This window comes from Alternaria triticimaculans (genome assembly GCF_023758025.1).
Source record: "Alternaria triticimaculans strain BMP 0046 chromosome Unknown scaffold_11, whole genome shotgun sequence".
NCBI classification, from domain to species: Eukaryota; Fungi; Ascomycota; class Dothideomycetes; order Pleosporales; family Pleosporaceae; genus Alternaria; species Alternaria triticimaculans.
The window spans coordinates 880802-897657 of NW_026055968.1; the positions used below are offsets into that span (position 1 = coordinate 880802).

The following is a 16856-nucleotide window of genomic DNA, read 5'->3' on the forward strand; positions in this document are numbered from 1 at the left end:
TAGAAGAATGAAACTTCGCCCTTGTATTTGTTGGTAAATGTGTTGGCGCGCTGAACTGCGCCCACAACGCGGCAGATCTCCTCAATAACCCATTCAAGAATTGAAGCTGAATGTAACTCCTTAGAGATTCAGTGGTTAAAACTAAGATGTGAAGTTTATTGCTCTAAAAACTTGTCCAAAAGCATAGAAAGAGCTAAAACCTGCGGAGAAAGAAAAATAAATGGAATACCGATGCGTACCGTAAGCATTATGCTTCAACTTTCTTTAATACAAGTTCGAGTTTGGCGTACAGATCTCCGTAGGCCTTGATTGAATCTATCCTTCCCCACGGACGTATTGCAGCACATCGTGCTAGCCAATTAAAAGGATACTCCTCACGGATGACGAGACCTTGAGTATTCTTGGCAAGCTCAATCTCGCTGTTGTCGAAGTGAAAATACCAGTGTAGACACGCGTACCACAGCCCCAGAGAATGTGAAAGTAAAAGCCCGGAAGGCGAACCGCTAAACTTGATCTCTGCGTGTATGTCTTGATTGTCTTGGGAAAAGCGTGTCATTAGCTCAACACACTTGGACGTTACAACACTATGCGCTTGTGCTTCGTCTACACAAAAGTTGATATCCGTGCATCGATTTCGATCGAGAAGAAAGTCACGTAAGGAGGGATGATGAAGGCGGACTGTTCGATTCTCATCTTCCGGCAGATCAAGGATTGCATGCAAGTCTTGGACGATCCGTTCGATGCCTTCTCTGCCCACGCCCAGCAGCTCACCCAGCGCTTGCACACTGAGAGGTACATGCAGGATTGTCAGGGTTCCGAGCACGAGTCTCAGCATCTTGCAATGATCTTCCTTCTCTTCTGCGGTGTATTCAGGAGAGAGTGAGTCTCGCAGAACGGTAAGGTATAAGTTGTCGAGATGTTTTTCGGGCTCCATCGGACGGTCATCTTCATCCTTCATGATCGACTTCAATCTCCGCTCCGCAAATCGTCTTCCTTTTTGGATGAATCTACACGCTGTCGCCGCCCAGACGAAAAGACCACTGGCCCTCTCTGTCATCGTTGCAATGACCTTAGCACCGGGCCAATTCGCAGTTAGGTATTGTTGTTTACCGATAGTCTTTAGATTGTGGCTCAGGAAGAGCGCTATGTCAGCATTGACTATGTTGGGCGCTATGCGATGTAGCACGTAGCGCTGGAGCAGCGTGCTCGACATGTGGTCAAAAGACTCAAAACCATGTCGAATCGGTACTTCAGGTCTGCTCGTTACAAGTATTCTGAGTCGTAGTCCGTCCAGGTCCCGAGCTTCAGCCAACAGCTCAATGATTCTTCCGATGTCGTCGCCGTTATCGCACTCGTCCAGCGCATCAACAACTAGGATGACAGAACTGGCGTCGATTGTAAGGGCTGGTGCAAATGAAAAGTCAAGGACAAGGTGGCGCCACTGGTCGCGCAACGAAAGACTCGAGATATTAGGGAACTTCTTAAGTACATCAGCTAAATGCTGATGTATTCCTGGGACATGACTCGCAAGCTGGACGGCGATGCTGGTTACGAATTTGCCCGCATGACTAACATCGCCGCCGCCTTTGGAGAAGAAAAAGCTGGCCCCTAGGCGTCTTTGATCGTTGAGCCTGCGAGCCACAGTCCGCGCGATTGTCGACTTTCCCGTACCAGCGAGTCCACTCAACCAGTACAAACATCGTTCGTCTTGTGCATCTGTCCAATCGTATATCGCTTCTAAGAGGGCGGTTCGTGTCGAGGGGAGGCAGAAAGGCTCGTGCTGCCTGACGTACGCGTTGAACGGCGCCTCGACGGCGTGCGGCAATCGCTTGAGCTCGTCGGCCGAGGTTTGACTGTTCCTCTGTCAGCAACCCTGGACTTATCTTCCATTCCGAAGCAGCGCGCGTACTTCACAATTGTTTGACCATGGTTATGGTACGCCCCCGTTTGAATGGCAAGCCTCCCACCGTCGTTATTGAAGCTGCAAGGCTGAGCGGGTGTATGTGGATCCATAGCTGCTAAGTAGCAAGGGCGAAGATGTACGACATGTCACAGGAGAAGCAAGGCAGTGCAAGGGGATAGGGCAACGAATGTCGGCTTAGGGAAAGTATTGTGCGCATGGCAGGACTGAGGCAGTCAGAGAGGGATTCTGCGAGGCAGACTTCTGGACGGCTGAAGGCTCATGCAGCCGATGGCGCCACACGCAGCGGTTCAGCCTTCCGCGTGAGCAGCAACGAAAACGCGAGCCTTCCTGCGTTATCGCGATCTATCAAATATTCCTTTCGTGGGCTTTCTCCTTGTATCATCATCAGCACCTTTTTGCTGCCTCTCACCATGGAACCAGCCGGTCTTGCTCTTGGCATCGTGGCCCTTGCAGGCACATTCAACAACGCCATAGACTGCTTCGAATACATCCGACTTGGCCGCGCTTTCGGTACCAATTTCCAAACTAGCCTGCTCAAGCTAGACAACGCGAGGCTGCGACTTTCGCGTTGGGGCGAATCTGTTGGCTTGAACAGCGACTTCAGCAACGCTCATAATGTCAGGCTAGCAACAGGACCGACGGAAGATGTGGCTGCAGCCGAAAGAGTATTGTCACAGATACTGGATCTTTTCGCAAACGCTGAAGGTATATCAACCAAGTACAAAAACCGGTCTGGAGAAGTCGAGTGGAACCTTGCGACTCTCGACTCCGCTACAGATATGGAGCCCGTAGGTCAGTTGCTACACGAAAGAATGCGCTCTTTGTCGATCAAACGCCAAAACAGTACGCCTTTACGACAAAAGGTGCAGTGGGCACTCTACGAAGAGAAGCACTTCAAGAGGTTGATTGAAGACATCACGGATCTCGTCAGCGATCTCGTGCAGTTATTCCCCGCGGCACGCAAAGAACAGCGCAGGCTATGCAGAACGGAGGTATCAGAGATCAGCTCCAGAGACTGCCTTCGTGCTTTGAAAGAGATTGCAGAATTGCAAGACAAGGAACTCAATCGAGCTGTTGTCGAGACCTTACAGCCAGAGGCGAGTAGCTTCATGCCAATGCGAACATTAGGCAAAGGCTGACATCCTCAATAGGATCATAGAAACGCGACGTTCAATAACTACGATTCGAAGATTGGTCAGCAAGTGGGTTGGACACATGTCTCTGGTAGTCAGGTGTTCAATGTTTCGTAGCGGATTCCATAGTTCATGCGATGTGGGACGCACTCCGTCTGGGCTCGGTAGTTCACCTTGAATCTTGTGCGTTGTCTAGGATTGTCGATCGTGGCAATGTTAGATCAAAACAACCGACCTCGTCTCCTCCTCATTCCGCATAATCTCCCCATCCATGTGATCGAGTAGAAAGCAATCTCCTAAAAAATGATAAGCACTCCCATCATCATGCTCTACCTCTGCCAACCGCAACACAACCGGCAACCGCATTCCCATGAGGGCGCAAACCTCATCTCCAGGCCTTACACTAGAATAAGCCAACCCCATGTTTCCCTTCTCCGTGACGTAAAAGCTGCGATCCTCCGCGGCCACTATGACCGGCGCCAGGTACGTTGAATGAAACGGGAAAACGTCAGGCTCCAAATCCAGAAACTCTTGCCAGTCTTCTAGACTGGGCAGATCTTCATCTGTACTGCGGCGCCATGAGGAACCTTCCTTCATCGAGTGCAGCGTTGCGCATATTGTGCGCTGAAAAGGCTTACGGATAGAAGCTTCGTCGGTGCAAGAAAGGGCCTTCATAGCCAGTTTGTGCCACTGTCTCATATTCGCCATCATCGCCCTCGGACCAGATGTAAGAGTGTGTGGTGCACCCACATGACGAATCACATCGGCTTTGCGTGCTTCAACGTGCAGTTCCCATTTATCGGTTGAGACGAATGTGCCCAGTGTTTCCCCACTGCAGTCGTAAATTCCGGCAAGACGTACCCTATGGTGCTCATACATGAGGTCACTAGGTATATTGGCAAGATCGCGAACCCAAGATGGTCTGCCATCATTATTCAGCCCAAATCCTTCGCCTTGCAGGATCCCCGAAACGTCCGCAGTGTGGTCTATCATTAGTCGGTATACATGCGTCCAGGTCTCCGCTAAGGGTCTCGTGTAATCCGGTTTGTAGTTCTCGAACATTCGCGGTGGCGCTAGCGCCAGGATCGAGAAGACTTTGTCGCGGGGGTCATGACACTGTCGCTTCGAGAAGGAGAGCAGAGTTTCTTTAAATGGCATGACTCCCTCGATAGCGGATGTATAACGAGGTATAGTCGCAATGCTGCCATGATGATACTCTCGGAACCAGTTGATTGTCTCATACTCACACATGAGATCATCAATGACATTGATCTTGCGCCAGAGTTTCTTCGTTTCTGGGGTATTGGGCAGGCAGCAGTTTTTGACGCGCGTGTCTTGGTTTCGGATCACTTGTGCGAAGCTGTTGCAGGTCGTATGGTAGGTCCCGTACCAGAGGATGGTGGATTTCGGTAGAATGACTTCTTGGACGGTCCAAGCTCGCTGCCACCATGGGTTGCTCATCATCAGATCGAAGGCGAGTCGATGATTGTTGAATTCTTCGCTGGACTTTCCATATTCCTCATCGAGAATGCCGGGGAGAGTATGCCAATGCTTTCCCTCTGCCATATGCTCAATCCAGGCGAAAGGGGATGTTCCTGATGGTAGAGCATCTGGTATTGTACCCAGCCAGATGTGAACCACGGAGCATCCGGAGTAGATGTCTCCCATCATGACCACCTGATGCGATTTCTCGTTCAGGTCTGCTTGGTTTATGCATATGGCATCCGCCCAGAGTGTGAGAGTCTCGTTTGGGTCTCTGATGTGACAGAGGAAGTCGAAAAGGTTCGTCGTAATCTGTACTTTCTGGTCGTCTACTTCGATTGGTACCGTCTTGTTGGGATCACCCCATACATAAGAGACGCATGCAAAAGTTCCAGCCGCACTTGCGAGATCCTTCACACCCAGTGATGCTGTTATGCGGTCAGTGCTAGACGGGTGGAGATGTAGTAACCGAATGTCTCGTCGACTGGCGTCTAGCGGTTTTCCTTGATACTTCAATAGATTGTGAGTGTCCATCTTTGATGACAATAGGTTCTAGATTGAACGAAGTGAAGGACGTGGATTATCGGAAAGCGATAGACCTATGTCGCCATCTATCCGCTTCATCTCTTTAGCTTTAAGTGGCTCGAAGTCCTGCGAAGTGATTGTAGGCTCTTTTTCTTTTAGAAAGTTGGTAGGACTGCATTTGGCGTCCTTGCACGTGATATCGTGGGGCGAGGGATGAATAAGCAATCTGTTGGTCGTGCTTGTGTCTGTCGATACGCGAGACCCTTAACTGCCGAAGTAGGCTCGAGGAGAAGGTGCGACGTCGACGCAAACCGTTGGACTGGGTGCTTTCCAGAAACTCGGTGACGCAGCTGAGATTGCGAAGCTCATGGCGGAGCGACTGGCCGTGGGCATCACTGAGGGCGCGTTTTGCTGAGGCCGCTAAGGCTGTTGTGCCCAAGTCTTGAGTCTTGGCATGCAGGCGCCTTGCCGACGACGACAGGTACACAGCCTCCACTGATCTCACTCGATTCCACGAATGACGGTAAAATCCAGGCTGACGAGTTAGGTTGCATGTTGCGATCAAGCTGAAACACGTGCTGTGTTTGAGTACCTAGTCTGCATCCTTTACTTCGCCCGGAAGGATTTGGGGTTGCTTCGCCTCCTTATCTTCCTAGGCCTGCAGCTTTGTATTGACCACATCATACAGCTCCGCGGACCCGGCGATATACCACGTCACACGCATGCATCTGCGTCTCATTGGCTGCAGTCAAATGTCAGTGTAAGGCGAACGATCGGATGCCGCTATGATGGGCGATGGGGCTGCTACCACGCCTCAACCTCAACGGAGGGGCTCACAATGGGGGAAGAAACACGTTTGATGTTTGACTTCGGGGTGTCCAAGAACGCCAGGGAATTCTGCCCCTCAATCTAGATGCGACGAACACGGCGACTGAGCTCCATTGAGGTACAATGTTTGCTTCTGCCGCGTTGCATCCTACGCAAAGTCTTACCCCGTTAAGAGAGACCCGGTACAGGTACCCGCGACAGCCCTCGAATGATTTCGACTGAAGAGCTCAAGACCATCAGGAAGTAGCGTTATGCGGAAGCCGTTCAAGTAGAGGGAATACTCGACGTGTGCATCATAGATGCACTCTTCCCAAGGGCTTGGAAAGCTCTGCATACCGCGTAAACGCCGGTCAGGCGTACCTCTACAACGTGCCCAGGTGTAGCTTGCGTAACCGACGTGGCTGCGCCGTCCATCAGCGGTCAAGGCGAGATCATACACCGTTCTTGTGAGGCATGACAGGAGATGAAACGGTACCCGGATATCTGTACAATCATACACCCGCCGTGATATGGCGTTGACGCGGTGCGCTACCGTCACGGTGCGCCTAGTATATCCCTACACTAGAACCCCCAACGGTAGTCCACCGATTATTCAGCAATCTTACCAGCGGATTAGAAGATTGACAAGGTTCAATACCGCAGTACGGCGCGACACAGGCGAAATCTGGCCGAAATCACCGTCTTGGGTACTCTGACTGCAACGGCCCTACACCGACGATCCCGTCAGACTTTTCAGGAAAGAAATGCGTACAATCTTATTAGACCTTGATCCTTCTAGGCATGCACATGCCTGTGCTTCTACCAGATTAGTCTGCTCGTGTACCTGTACTATGGTTCCGTCGGTGCCGGATAGTTCCAAGGTTTGATCGAAACGTTCTGAAGAACGATCGAATTGCGCATGAGAAGTTTCTGTTACTGCGACAGCATGTCTTTCTGTAAGTTTCCAGACCGTAAGCTTTGCGTTTTTAATTTGGCGTCGTTAGGCGCCCCGAAATAGCGGATTGTACCTAAGTAGGCGTGGCGCGAGTGGTGCTAGCCCGGCTATTCTGGGCAAACGAGCGAAAGATCAAACGCGATACGAGCCTCGCATCAATTTCTTCATCTTCCGACGGTTATACAAGGCCTCCAAGGGCGCATCCAAGGAGGAAATATTTGCGCAATCCACCGAGGCTACTCTGCTTGTGCAGTCTTGGTTAGGTCAGCGTTCGGCCCGTTGTGTTCACGATACTCGACGGGCAAGTCCCCAGACGTACAGGGCTGAGCTGGTCTTACTGCGCCGACAAGGGGGCGGGGGCGATCATCTCCGCTGCATGCTTAGCAGCTAATCAAACTATCGCATTCTCGCCAAGCTTTGCTTGTCAAGCCTGTCAGCGTTCGCAAGGGTCTGGACAGCGCAAGATATGCCGGGGTGTCCGCGACTCATGGTAGGCTGCCTACCTTTCGACGGGTTTGCCCCCTCGCATAATATGCTGTCCAACCGGATGCGGCTGGGCTTACGGGACCGGCGTGGAAAGGGATGAGGTTGAAATACGGCGGGCGTCGCTGCCTGCCGGTAAGCTCGAATTCAGTCGTTCTTTTGCTCCAGCACCATGGCGTCCATGTCTGGGTCGAAGCCCAACTGGATGAAGCCTTCCGGCTCTTGGAATATCTTTGCAAGCCCTCGATGGATCCGGATCGCGCTGGGGACGTTTGTCATCGTGTCGACATTTGTTTTTCTCGCTGTGGAAACGCGCGCGTTCGATCACATTTCTATTCCGGAGTTTAAAAGTCACAAAAGCGACAGCGCCGCCAAATCAGAAGAAAAGAAGGAGCCAATACCGCAACCACCGCCCTATGTCAACGCCAACATTACTCTAGACAGAGAGGAGAGACTAGCATACGTCACGTTTCTCTCCGGAACCGTTGATGCGGGCGATGATCTCGAGGAGGACAAGTACTTCCAAGCTATCCGCATTCTCGTCTGGCAGCTCGTACACAAAGAGGAGACTCGCACGAAGCACGATGTCGTCGTCATGGTCACACCCAGCGTCTCTCAGGCCCGGCGCGACCGCCTAGCGAAGGATGGCGCCATCGTCCACGCTGTCGAATTCCTGCACACCGAAAACGACAGCTGGGTCCACGCCGAGCTGCACCGATGGGACGACGTTATGACGAAGCTACGCGTCTGGGAAATGACACAGTACGACCGCATCCTAGTGATGGACGGCGACTCGATGCTGCTCAAGAACCTCGACGGCGTGTTCGACGACCCAGGCGCCCAGCTCCTTGCCACCAAGCCCACGAACGAAACGAACCTACCCTCCACCTACCTCCTCGCATCCAACTCCGAAGTCTGGGATTCGACCCATTCCTTCCCACCCGGTCACGGCACCGGCCTGAAGAAGGCCGGCAAGATGAACGCCGGCTTCTTCATCCTCGCACCCTCGCTCGACGCATTCAACTACTACAAAGAACTCCTCAACACACCCAACTCCTTCGATCCCCGGTACCCCGAACAAAACCTCATGAACTTCGCACATCGTTGGGACGGGCCGATGCCGTGGCGGGAGATAGCATACACTTGGAACATCCGTTGTCCGAACGACGTGGATATCGCCAAGGGGCTGGTCAGCGTGCACGAGAAGTGGTGGAAACAACCGTATATTTATGAGAATGCCAAGACGAAGCAATGGCTGTTGACGAGGCGGTGGGAAATGAAGGGCTGGTACGATGCTTTTGAGGGAGCGAACTTGACGCGTGTATGAGGACTTGCAATGGCATAGTAGCGAGGCGCTTTGGAGTTAGTTGTTTGATGCGATAATACCCAATACCATATCATGTTCATTTCAAGATCACATCATACATTTTCGGGCCCATGATGCATAGCTTAGAGTGATGTTTAGTTCACGGCGTTACTGTATCGAGGGGGCGAGTTAATGAAGAACTGAGGAATATATTATATCATGCGCTGTAAAGACATGCTGCAATGCCTATCCATACGTGTAGGTCGACCCAGTCAACTTACATCTGCTTAGAAATGCTATCCATACGGTCCTGAAGCGATCGCATAGCGTCATTAATGATAGTCATCCGCCCCTCCGTGATTTCCGCGCCAGCCGGGATACGAGGCCTCAATTCGGGCTTCCGCTCCATCTCCTCAGCTAATGCCACCATATCATCCTTGATCTTCTGCTTCTCGTCACGATCGATCTTGGCTTCTTCGATCTCCTTTTGGTACAACTCTAGTGCAAGTGTACCGATGTCACCAGCTTGAAGCGCGTTGTGGTACTCGAACCGTTTTCTTCGCACGTTGTTCTCTGCCTTGGCGGCGTTGATGGTGCTATCATCCACGGCCTGGAATATCTTATCTTCGACTTCTTTCAGAGGTTTCAAGATAGATTCGACGTCACGATGTCGTGCGCTGTAGGCGGCGGTTTGCTCATTTGCAGTACCTTTTGGCCGGTCTGGATCCTCTTCGCCGCTAGCAGTGGACTCATGAAGCTGGAATATAAACGCATTTTCTTGATCCTTCAGCTCTTCCATTTCAGATGAAAGATCTTGTTCTGGAGTGACCTGGTCGATCTCTTCGAACAGCTCAAGCACCCGCTGTGTACTGAGGTTCGTCAGGCAGCCTGCACGCATGAGGTTGCTGGACCAATACAATGACGTTGGGTAAGAGAGGTTCGCAAACGAGAAGGGATCTAAGTCCCCTTCGGCAAGCATAAGCGGATCCCACTTAGCTAGGTACTGGGGGTCTTTTTCGGTAAGCTTGTTGCGGTCAAAGACCTCCCCTTCCTTTCGAAAACCGATGTAAGCATATCGTTCTGCCTCACCAAGGCCTTCTAGCCCCTGCAACTCTCGGGATGTCACAGGTACGAACACCCCGTGCTTTCGGTGTTTCTTTACGAGGACAAAAAATCGATCTTTGGGTACCGCTTGGCCAAAGATGGTGGGTGTCATTCCTTTTTCTCCAATTTCACGAGGAGATGTGGTTGCTTCGTGTACTATGGCTCGAAACAAGTCACCTAATTTGAGCCGGTCAATCTCCGCTTGTGAGAGGAGCCGAAAGTGCTTGGTGTTCGAAGCTTTAACAAGATAAACCGCCTCAATCCGCTCACCGGGGAATTCGTCAATGATTGGGCCATCGAAGCCAGGAGGCATCGCTCGCCATAACAGTCTGTCCATGTCGGCTTCGCTACGGGCACGTCTGGCATAAGGTGACCAGGTAACACGTCTGCCCCTACTAGGCCGAGCCCCTGCGTTTGTTCTTGCCATATCTGTCGTCAATATGCGGGTTCAGATGCTAAAGCCGTGAAGATCCGAAAACGACTTCCGTGGTTGAATTGGGGTGTAGTTGCAAGTCTAACTGCTGTGGATGCAGGGGGGTTCTTCGTGGGTAACACCGCAAGTGTGTTCACATTTATAGTTTCGTGCAATGGTCCGTGAACATTGCGATGCACATATTTTGGCTCAGTGAAGCAGATCGTGCTCTGTGAACGTGCAACGTCGCTGCAATCATATTGGGACGCGCTGCATAGCGAACTAACACATGCCATTCACTGAACACCATTCAGACTGAGTGAATAGGGTGGCGAACACATCGGCAATGTAATAGACCGAAAGTTACCTAGTCGCCTAACGTCGTCGAAAACCGTCCCAATGCTCGAGTCGTTTTGTTGATGTCGACCTGCGGCATCATGTGTTGGGACAGTATCTGCTCGCGACTTACAGAAGCGAAGCCGCAAGACACTGGAGACCTAGGACTCATGTATAGAAGACAAGCTTTGACCACATTGTAAAACTAAACAAAGGAGTGCATTGTTCTCGCTTACATCTAGAGTCTCAAATACCTAGTCTTCCTTCGCCTCAGACGTAGCCCCTCCATCATGGCCAACATTGAAGATCACTTCGAAGAAGTCCCTCAGTATGAAGCGGATCAGACCAGAAAGACCAGAAAGCGAGCGCTCGAATGTGGCGAAGACAGTAATCGCGATAACAGCGAAAGATGTGCAGCTAAACAGGGCAGCAAAGGCGTCACACAGAACATGCGAACAAAGAAAAGAAGAACGACCGGAGAATCGCCTCCAGATATATATCAAAGCCGGAGAAAATTTTCTTCGTCGTTACAAAAAGGTATAAAAGACGTCGGAAGTGTAAACATTCCAATGGCTAACAACGATACAGAAACGCATGATAATTCTACTCGAGGTTCACCTCTGGAAGGCCCAGAAAGTGCGATCATGGAGAGCATGGCAGACATCGAGCAGCTGTGCACCAACGAAGCTGCCGAGATGTTCATCTTGAAGAGGGCTAAGACTGAGCAGGTGGACAGCAGCCCGCCTGTAATGTTGATGAAGGTTCCATACAAGCTGGCAACGATGATCCAAAACCAGATCTCAACCGGCCTCAAATACCGGCGCGAAAAAGACATATCCATACCGAAACTGGACCAGGAATTGAGAATGAGCAGGCTGTCGCAAAAGTCCGTCGAGCATCGTTTGCAAGGATTGCCTAAGCTCAGTGGAGGCCGAACGCCGACTCCGCATGAAAGTCCTACGGCTGAGCGCTTGCACCGAGAAGCGCATGAGATAAATCAAAAGATGGAAAGGATTGAGCAGAAAAAGAAAACTCTATTGCGGGACATCGAACTTGCCCGTAAAGCATGGGAAGGTGTTACAATGGTAGTAGAGGAGAATTTGCAGGATGTCTTTGTCCGGTGCGGGCTGTTTGAGGATGATAAGGCGGTGAGTGCTCCTCCCGTCGCGCAGAGGGTTGAAGGGATGAGGGTGGCGAGTAAGCCTGACATCGTGTCACGCTTCGATGAAAATAAGGGTTCTAAGCTTCTGCCTGGCGAGAATGAAGCCACGACGATAGCAGCAAACGTGGAAGAGTTGAGCGTTGGTCAGGCCATTGCTATCGTGAGAGAGGCCAAAGCTCGGAGAGAGAAGCACGAGGCTCAAAGACAACACGACGAACATCGTAACACTTTCCGACGAGGACTTCTCGCGGCACGCGTTGCTGCTGCTGCCGACCGACCGGATGCACCCGACCGCCTCATAGAGGAAGAGTTCAGCCGCGACTATGTGCGCGCCGGAAGCAAGCTTGCTGAAGCGGTGACACGCGCAGAAGCGGCCCATGAAGCTCAGTTGGTAGCTGCAGCAGAAGCAGGAGTCTCCATCATAGGCTCGGACGATGACAGGGAACCAAACTTCCCATACGATCTTGAGGAATACGCAGCAGTCAAGAAGCAGTGTCTTGACCGAGACGCCGTCCAGGAATGGATCAATGCCATTGACGCGAGCTCCAGACCTAACCTGCGGCCTTCAGGGTACCTACTGCACATGGCAGAGAAGTGGAAACGGGCAGCAGAGGGAGATGACGACGTCTCGAGCTCAGGAGAGGATATCATGCCGAATGCCGGCGTTGAGCCCTGTAGAGAGACACCACCAACGCAAGACTCTGTGCTGAAGCTGGCATCGAAAAGTAAGTCCTGGCACACGGAGCCGTACTGGAGCTTCAGCGACTGCGCGGAGGGAAAGAAACGGCGGCGGATCGACGACTGGACACGCAGGATACAACAACCCGTTGGATAAGAATCACTATGCTGTTAGTAATGAATATTCGAATGTATGCACGTTTCACCGAGTTCCACGTGTGCGAAGATGGTGGTGGTGCGGATGAGCGCGATGTGTGCAATTTCGATCACGTCATGAACAAGCGCGTCTGATCCCAAAACGGTTAGCGGCTTGGCACATCGCTCAGAGGGAAAGGAGTCCCAAACTTCCCTATCTTACGAGCGTATTTACACCATACCTTGCGCTTCGTCCGAGAACTGATTAATCTCGAAACTATTTTCACATGGACTACAGCTGTTATCATGCTACCTTTCTACGTAACTCATTCGTATACCCCTCGGTCGAATCGCAATTCCGGGACGTCCGCAAGATGAATAGCGACACGCCAAGGCATTCAAATGCATGAAACCGGACGCTCTCAGCTTGCGCATCCCCAAATATCTTCTCCGAGTCCAGACCATCATATCGAGAGACCATATCAGGCCTTCGTGGCACCGTTGCAATCGTGGATTGGGTCTTGACCAGCTACCTGCGTGATAGCTTCTAACGGGTCAGTGCTGGTGTCTCTCTTGCGGTACAGCTGTCTAGAGACATGACCAGTAAGATACCCATCGAAATCGCGCATACACAGTGACGCGACGATCGCAAGCACACCAATAGCGACAGCGAAGTAGTATACGTAAGCGTACGATCTGGAGTAAGCAACGCTGATAGCTATGTTGGTGGTGCGGAGCAGCTCCGGTGTCATACCATCGATTTCGAGAAGAGCTGTCTGGTCGGAGGTTGCGGCAGCTGCCATTAGCGCACTCAAGGAGCTTTCCGGCAGTCCATCCGCTAAAACGCGTTGCGGTACTATCGATGCGAGGTAACCTGGCACTTTGTTCGTATACACTGCGATGAATGCGGCCGTAAAGATGGAACCGAAGATAGTGCGAGACGCCGAAATCACAGCTATCGCAAGTCAGCAATGCCACATTCACGAGGTTGTAAACGGAGGACTTACAGAACGCAACACCGAGGTCTTGGTCCGAGACTACATACTGTACGACAATCGCTGCGATGACCTCGCCCCACCCAATAGTCCAACCCGCCAGAAACGAAAAGGCAATCGCACGAGCTTTGTTTTCCACCGTGATGCTGGCCATAGCACCAAGAAAAGCGGTCATCCAGATCGAAGACACCAAGATCTGGTATCTGATGTGGCCAATCCACGACATAAGAGGACCGAGAATGACAATCCCACCCCAAAGACCGAATGCAGCTGTTGTTGAAAGCCATGCGGTCTCCTCCCAGGAACTAACAGTGGAACCAAAGATGTAGACAACCTGTTGTGGCCACATGACAAAAAGCGCGATATTGATGACACCGTACGTCGCTGAAATGACTTCCAGACAGGTAAACCCACGTATGTCGCGGAAGAAACGCATCGGAACAATGGGTTGAACTGGCGGTAGGAAGACCTCGTAGAAGATGAACGCGATAATGGCCATTGCGCCGGAGAGCAAAAGCCCGAGAATCCTTGGTGACGACCATGGCTGTGCCGGCCCGCCCCACGATATGCCAAGCAGGAAAAGAGCCAGACCTGCTACCAGAAGGATTACCCCTATCCAGTCGACCTTCTTGAGCTCGCCGAGCTTGCTGGACTTCTTGCCGTGAAGCTGGGTATAGGAAGGTGGGTGGTAGAAGAAGAACCACAAGACGGCGCCGGGAACTGATAATCGTCAGTACGTCAAAATGCTGTAAGATATGCCGACTCACCCATCATCATGATGTATATGTAGAAGATCCATCGCCAATCAGCTACCTGTACTAATCGCAGACCAATGTATGCCCCAAAGCCGGTCGCAATCACATTCGGCACAACGACTAAAGCAGTACCGACATATTTGTACCTGTTACTCACGAGCTCACCCGCCAAGAGTGGATAGGCTGCTGGCACTCCGGATGCGATGCCCATGATAACTTCGGCTCCGATCAATGCCTCGATAGACTGCGCTGTTGCCGCGACGATACCACCAATGATCGCAAGCACGCATGAACCCAAAGCAAAGTTCCGTCGCCCAAAGCGATCGCTGAGGCGACCAAAGAGCAGAAGCGAGATAGGCTGCGACACAGTCCATACTGTACTGACGAGGGCAACGTTGGCGCTTGGCCCGATGTCTGCGTTGACGGAAGATATAGCAGCAGCTAAGGCTTGGAACTGAAAATACGTCGCAAGTACGACGATTCCAGTTCCAGAGAACGAGCCCACGATCCTTGCACTGAAGAAGTAACCGTTTTGTAGCTTGGAGACATCAGTCGAAAGGGCCTCGGATCGTAGTCGGTCCGCTTCTTCAGGATTGGGGGAAATGGGAGATGTGCCGGGTCCTGGAATGTGCTTCTCGGACAAGGTGTCTGGTGGAGTACTGTTGCTGTCAATGTGAGACATCTTGTTCAACGAGGATACTGCCTTGGGGTGAAAGAAGAAGGCGTGGGATGTTAAGATGGAAATGAAAATGACTGTCAGTGTATCTAGGACCAAGAGCTGTACGAAAACAGGTTAGTGTCCAGATCAGCATAGCTATGGGCTTGCCTTAGACAGCCATAGCTTCTCCTCTCGCACAGTCGATATCTTGATCGCCAAAAGTCCTAGACAGCGGGATGCAGTAGCGCATGCAGCATCCTTCCAGGAACATTGACCCGCAAGCGCAGTGGTCTTAGCATGTAAGCCCATTTCAAGGGACTTCCGTTCTCGGCGAAGGAGATTGTACATGGAAGTTGTCCACAAGAATGGCTTCGCCTCTTACAAGCTTTGAGCTTGTGCTCAACGCTCGGACCGGTAACTGTAGCATCTGTCGAGTAATGGGCAAAACATGTAAGGGCTTTCACATATGTTCTAAGCCAGGGTATACTGCATGTCGTTTCGTGACTGTTGGGATATTGATACTAGCCGCTGGCGTAGCTAATCAGCCATGCATCAGCGACAGGGGTCTGTTGTGCGCCGATCCATGAGCTCTAGATCCAAGTGCTATTGATCTACAAGTTTGAGAGACTGGCGAAGGACGCATGAATCCATCGATGAGAGGTAGCTATTCTTTATATGCTATCGTGTATGATCATGTGCTACGGCTCACCATGCATCGGACGCTCAATCATCCGCTCTAAATTTTCTCTGCCTGATTGCATGTGTCCAGCCGCTAGTCTTGTTCAATGGCCTTTCGTTTTCTCATAGCTGACCTCATACTCATGGTCTATCTGTATGTTATGCGGCCCGTGTCGGCTCATAATGTTGCGCGTAGACCTATCATCGTCACCTAGAGAAGAGGTACCATCCAGATCTTCTCCAACACCAACAGCTGCTTTAGTTCCTGTTCGCCCGCTCAGTCTCTTCGACAAAGTTGTCCTCTTTTTACTGCCGATACCCTCCTCAAGCTCCATGTATGCATCACCAGACGCCTGATCGCCGGTACGCTTCTTGCTGCTGCGCAATGTCGAGCCAAGGTCGAGCATCTTCTCGAGAAGGGGACGCAAGGCCGAAAGGTTTGCAAGAACAACGCCAAGCCCAAGCTCAGCATGCGCCCATGCAGCTACGGGCATAGCGTAGTAGAGGAAGTCTGTTGTCGCGCTGAGGTTGAGTGTTACGGTGAGGCGAACGATGCCTGCTGTTGATGCGAATATGCCGAGGCCGAGGAGGGCGATGATGGATATCTTGACGCGGAGATCGATCTGGACGTTCCAAAGGAGTGGAATGGGACTATACCACGATCAGTCAAGACACAAGCAAATACTCCGGTAGAACTCACATGATTGCGCAAAACCAATCCGAGAAGATTGAAACCGCAGAGAGCGCAAAGCTGAATCCAGTGATGTTGCTTTGCGCCTTGCAGATGCCGCCCTCTACAGCCTTCCAGTTCATCGCAATTGGTGTGCAATGAAAGAACTCGTATATAGTCGTCGAGGCCATGACACACGCGACCGCCGCCATAATCGCATATATTGACCACTCGTATGCCTTTTTCCCATTGGCAATGCGAAGTAAGGTGAAGCAAATGGCCCATTTGACGGGGATGGCGGCAAGGCAGAACATGGTTTGCATGATGAACCTGTACGAAGTCAATTACTGTCGAGCTTGCAGTCTGTGACATGACAGAACTGACCACCACTGTATATAGTGAGCATGATTAACCTTTTAGATACGCTGCGTGACTTACAAACATAGCTGTCTGCTTCTCGTTGACTGTAAGTTCGTCGTCCCTCTTTCCACCTCCCGTGAAGGCGATTCCAAGCATTCCTATCGTTGAGATGATGAAAAGTGGCTGTTCTTGATAAGTAAATGTGATATTGGAAGAATTTGACATGTTCGTACAATTGCAGCTACCATAGACCAGTCATCCGGACCCCATGCTTTTCTAGAAAGTCGGACATGAAAGC

General features: G+C 51.4%; 7 protein-coding genes across 7 annotated transcripts; 3 read left to right on the forward strand and 4 right to left on the reverse strand.

The window, feature by feature from the left end:
* Positions 1–603: 603 nt before the first annotated feature.
* J4E78_007448 (uncharacterized protein) lies at positions 604–1928 on the reverse strand (the record flags this gene model as incomplete). Its single annotated transcript, XM_049368054.1, has 3 exons — positions 604–749; positions 772–1853; positions 1915–1928. 3 exons carry the CDS (start codon positions 1926–1928, stop codon positions 604–606), a joined length of 1242 nt encoding a protein of 413 aa, XP_049220375.1.
* A 406-nt stretch (positions 1929–2334) lies between these two features.
* Positions 2335–3063, forward strand: J4E78_007449 (uncharacterized protein; the record flags this gene model as incomplete). Its single annotated transcript, XM_049368055.1, has 1 exon — positions 2335–3063. The coding sequence occupies one exon, from the start codon at positions 2335–2337 to the stop codon at positions 3061–3063; it is 729 nt and encodes a 242-aa protein (XP_049220376.1).
* Positions 3064–7481: 4418 nt separating this feature from the next.
* On the forward strand, positions 7482–8636 carry J4E78_007450 (uncharacterized protein; the record flags this gene model as incomplete). The annotated part of the gene is made up of 1 exon (XM_049368056.1): positions 7482–8636. One exon carries the CDS (start codon positions 7482–7484, stop codon positions 8634–8636), a length of 1155 nt encoding a protein of 384 aa, XP_049220377.1.
* Positions 8637–8892: 256 nt separating this feature from the next.
* Positions 8893–10056, reverse strand: J4E78_007451 (uncharacterized protein; the record flags this gene model as incomplete). Its single annotated transcript, XM_049368057.1, has 1 exon — positions 8893–10056. One exon carries the CDS (start codon positions 10054–10056, stop codon positions 8893–8895), a length of 1164 nt encoding a protein of 387 aa, XP_049220378.1.
* Positions 10057–10757: 701 nt separating this feature from the next.
* On the forward strand, positions 10758–12464 carry J4E78_007452 (uncharacterized protein; the record flags this gene model as incomplete). Its single annotated transcript, XM_049368058.1, has 1 exon — positions 10758–12464. The coding sequence occupies one exon, from the start codon at positions 10758–10760 to the stop codon at positions 12462–12464; it is 1707 nt and encodes a 568-aa protein (XP_049220379.1).
* A 460-nt stretch (positions 12465–12924) lies between these two features.
* J4E78_007453 (uncharacterized protein) lies at positions 12925–14874 on the reverse strand (the record flags this gene model as incomplete). Its single annotated transcript, XM_049368059.1, has 3 exons — positions 12925–13397; positions 13450–14157; positions 14205–14874. The coding sequence occupies 3 exons, from the start codon at positions 14872–14874 to the stop codon at positions 12925–12927; spliced, it is 1851 nt and encodes a 616-aa protein (XP_049220380.1).
* A 758-nt stretch (positions 14875–15632) lies between these two features.
* J4E78_007454 (uncharacterized protein) lies at positions 15633–16714 on the reverse strand (the record flags this gene model as incomplete). Its single annotated transcript, XM_049368060.1, has 3 exons — positions 15633–16179; positions 16229–16528; positions 16623–16714. 3 exons carry the CDS (start codon positions 16712–16714, stop codon positions 15633–15635), a joined length of 939 nt encoding a protein of 312 aa, XP_049220381.1.
* Positions 16715–16856: the final 142 nt, after the last annotated feature.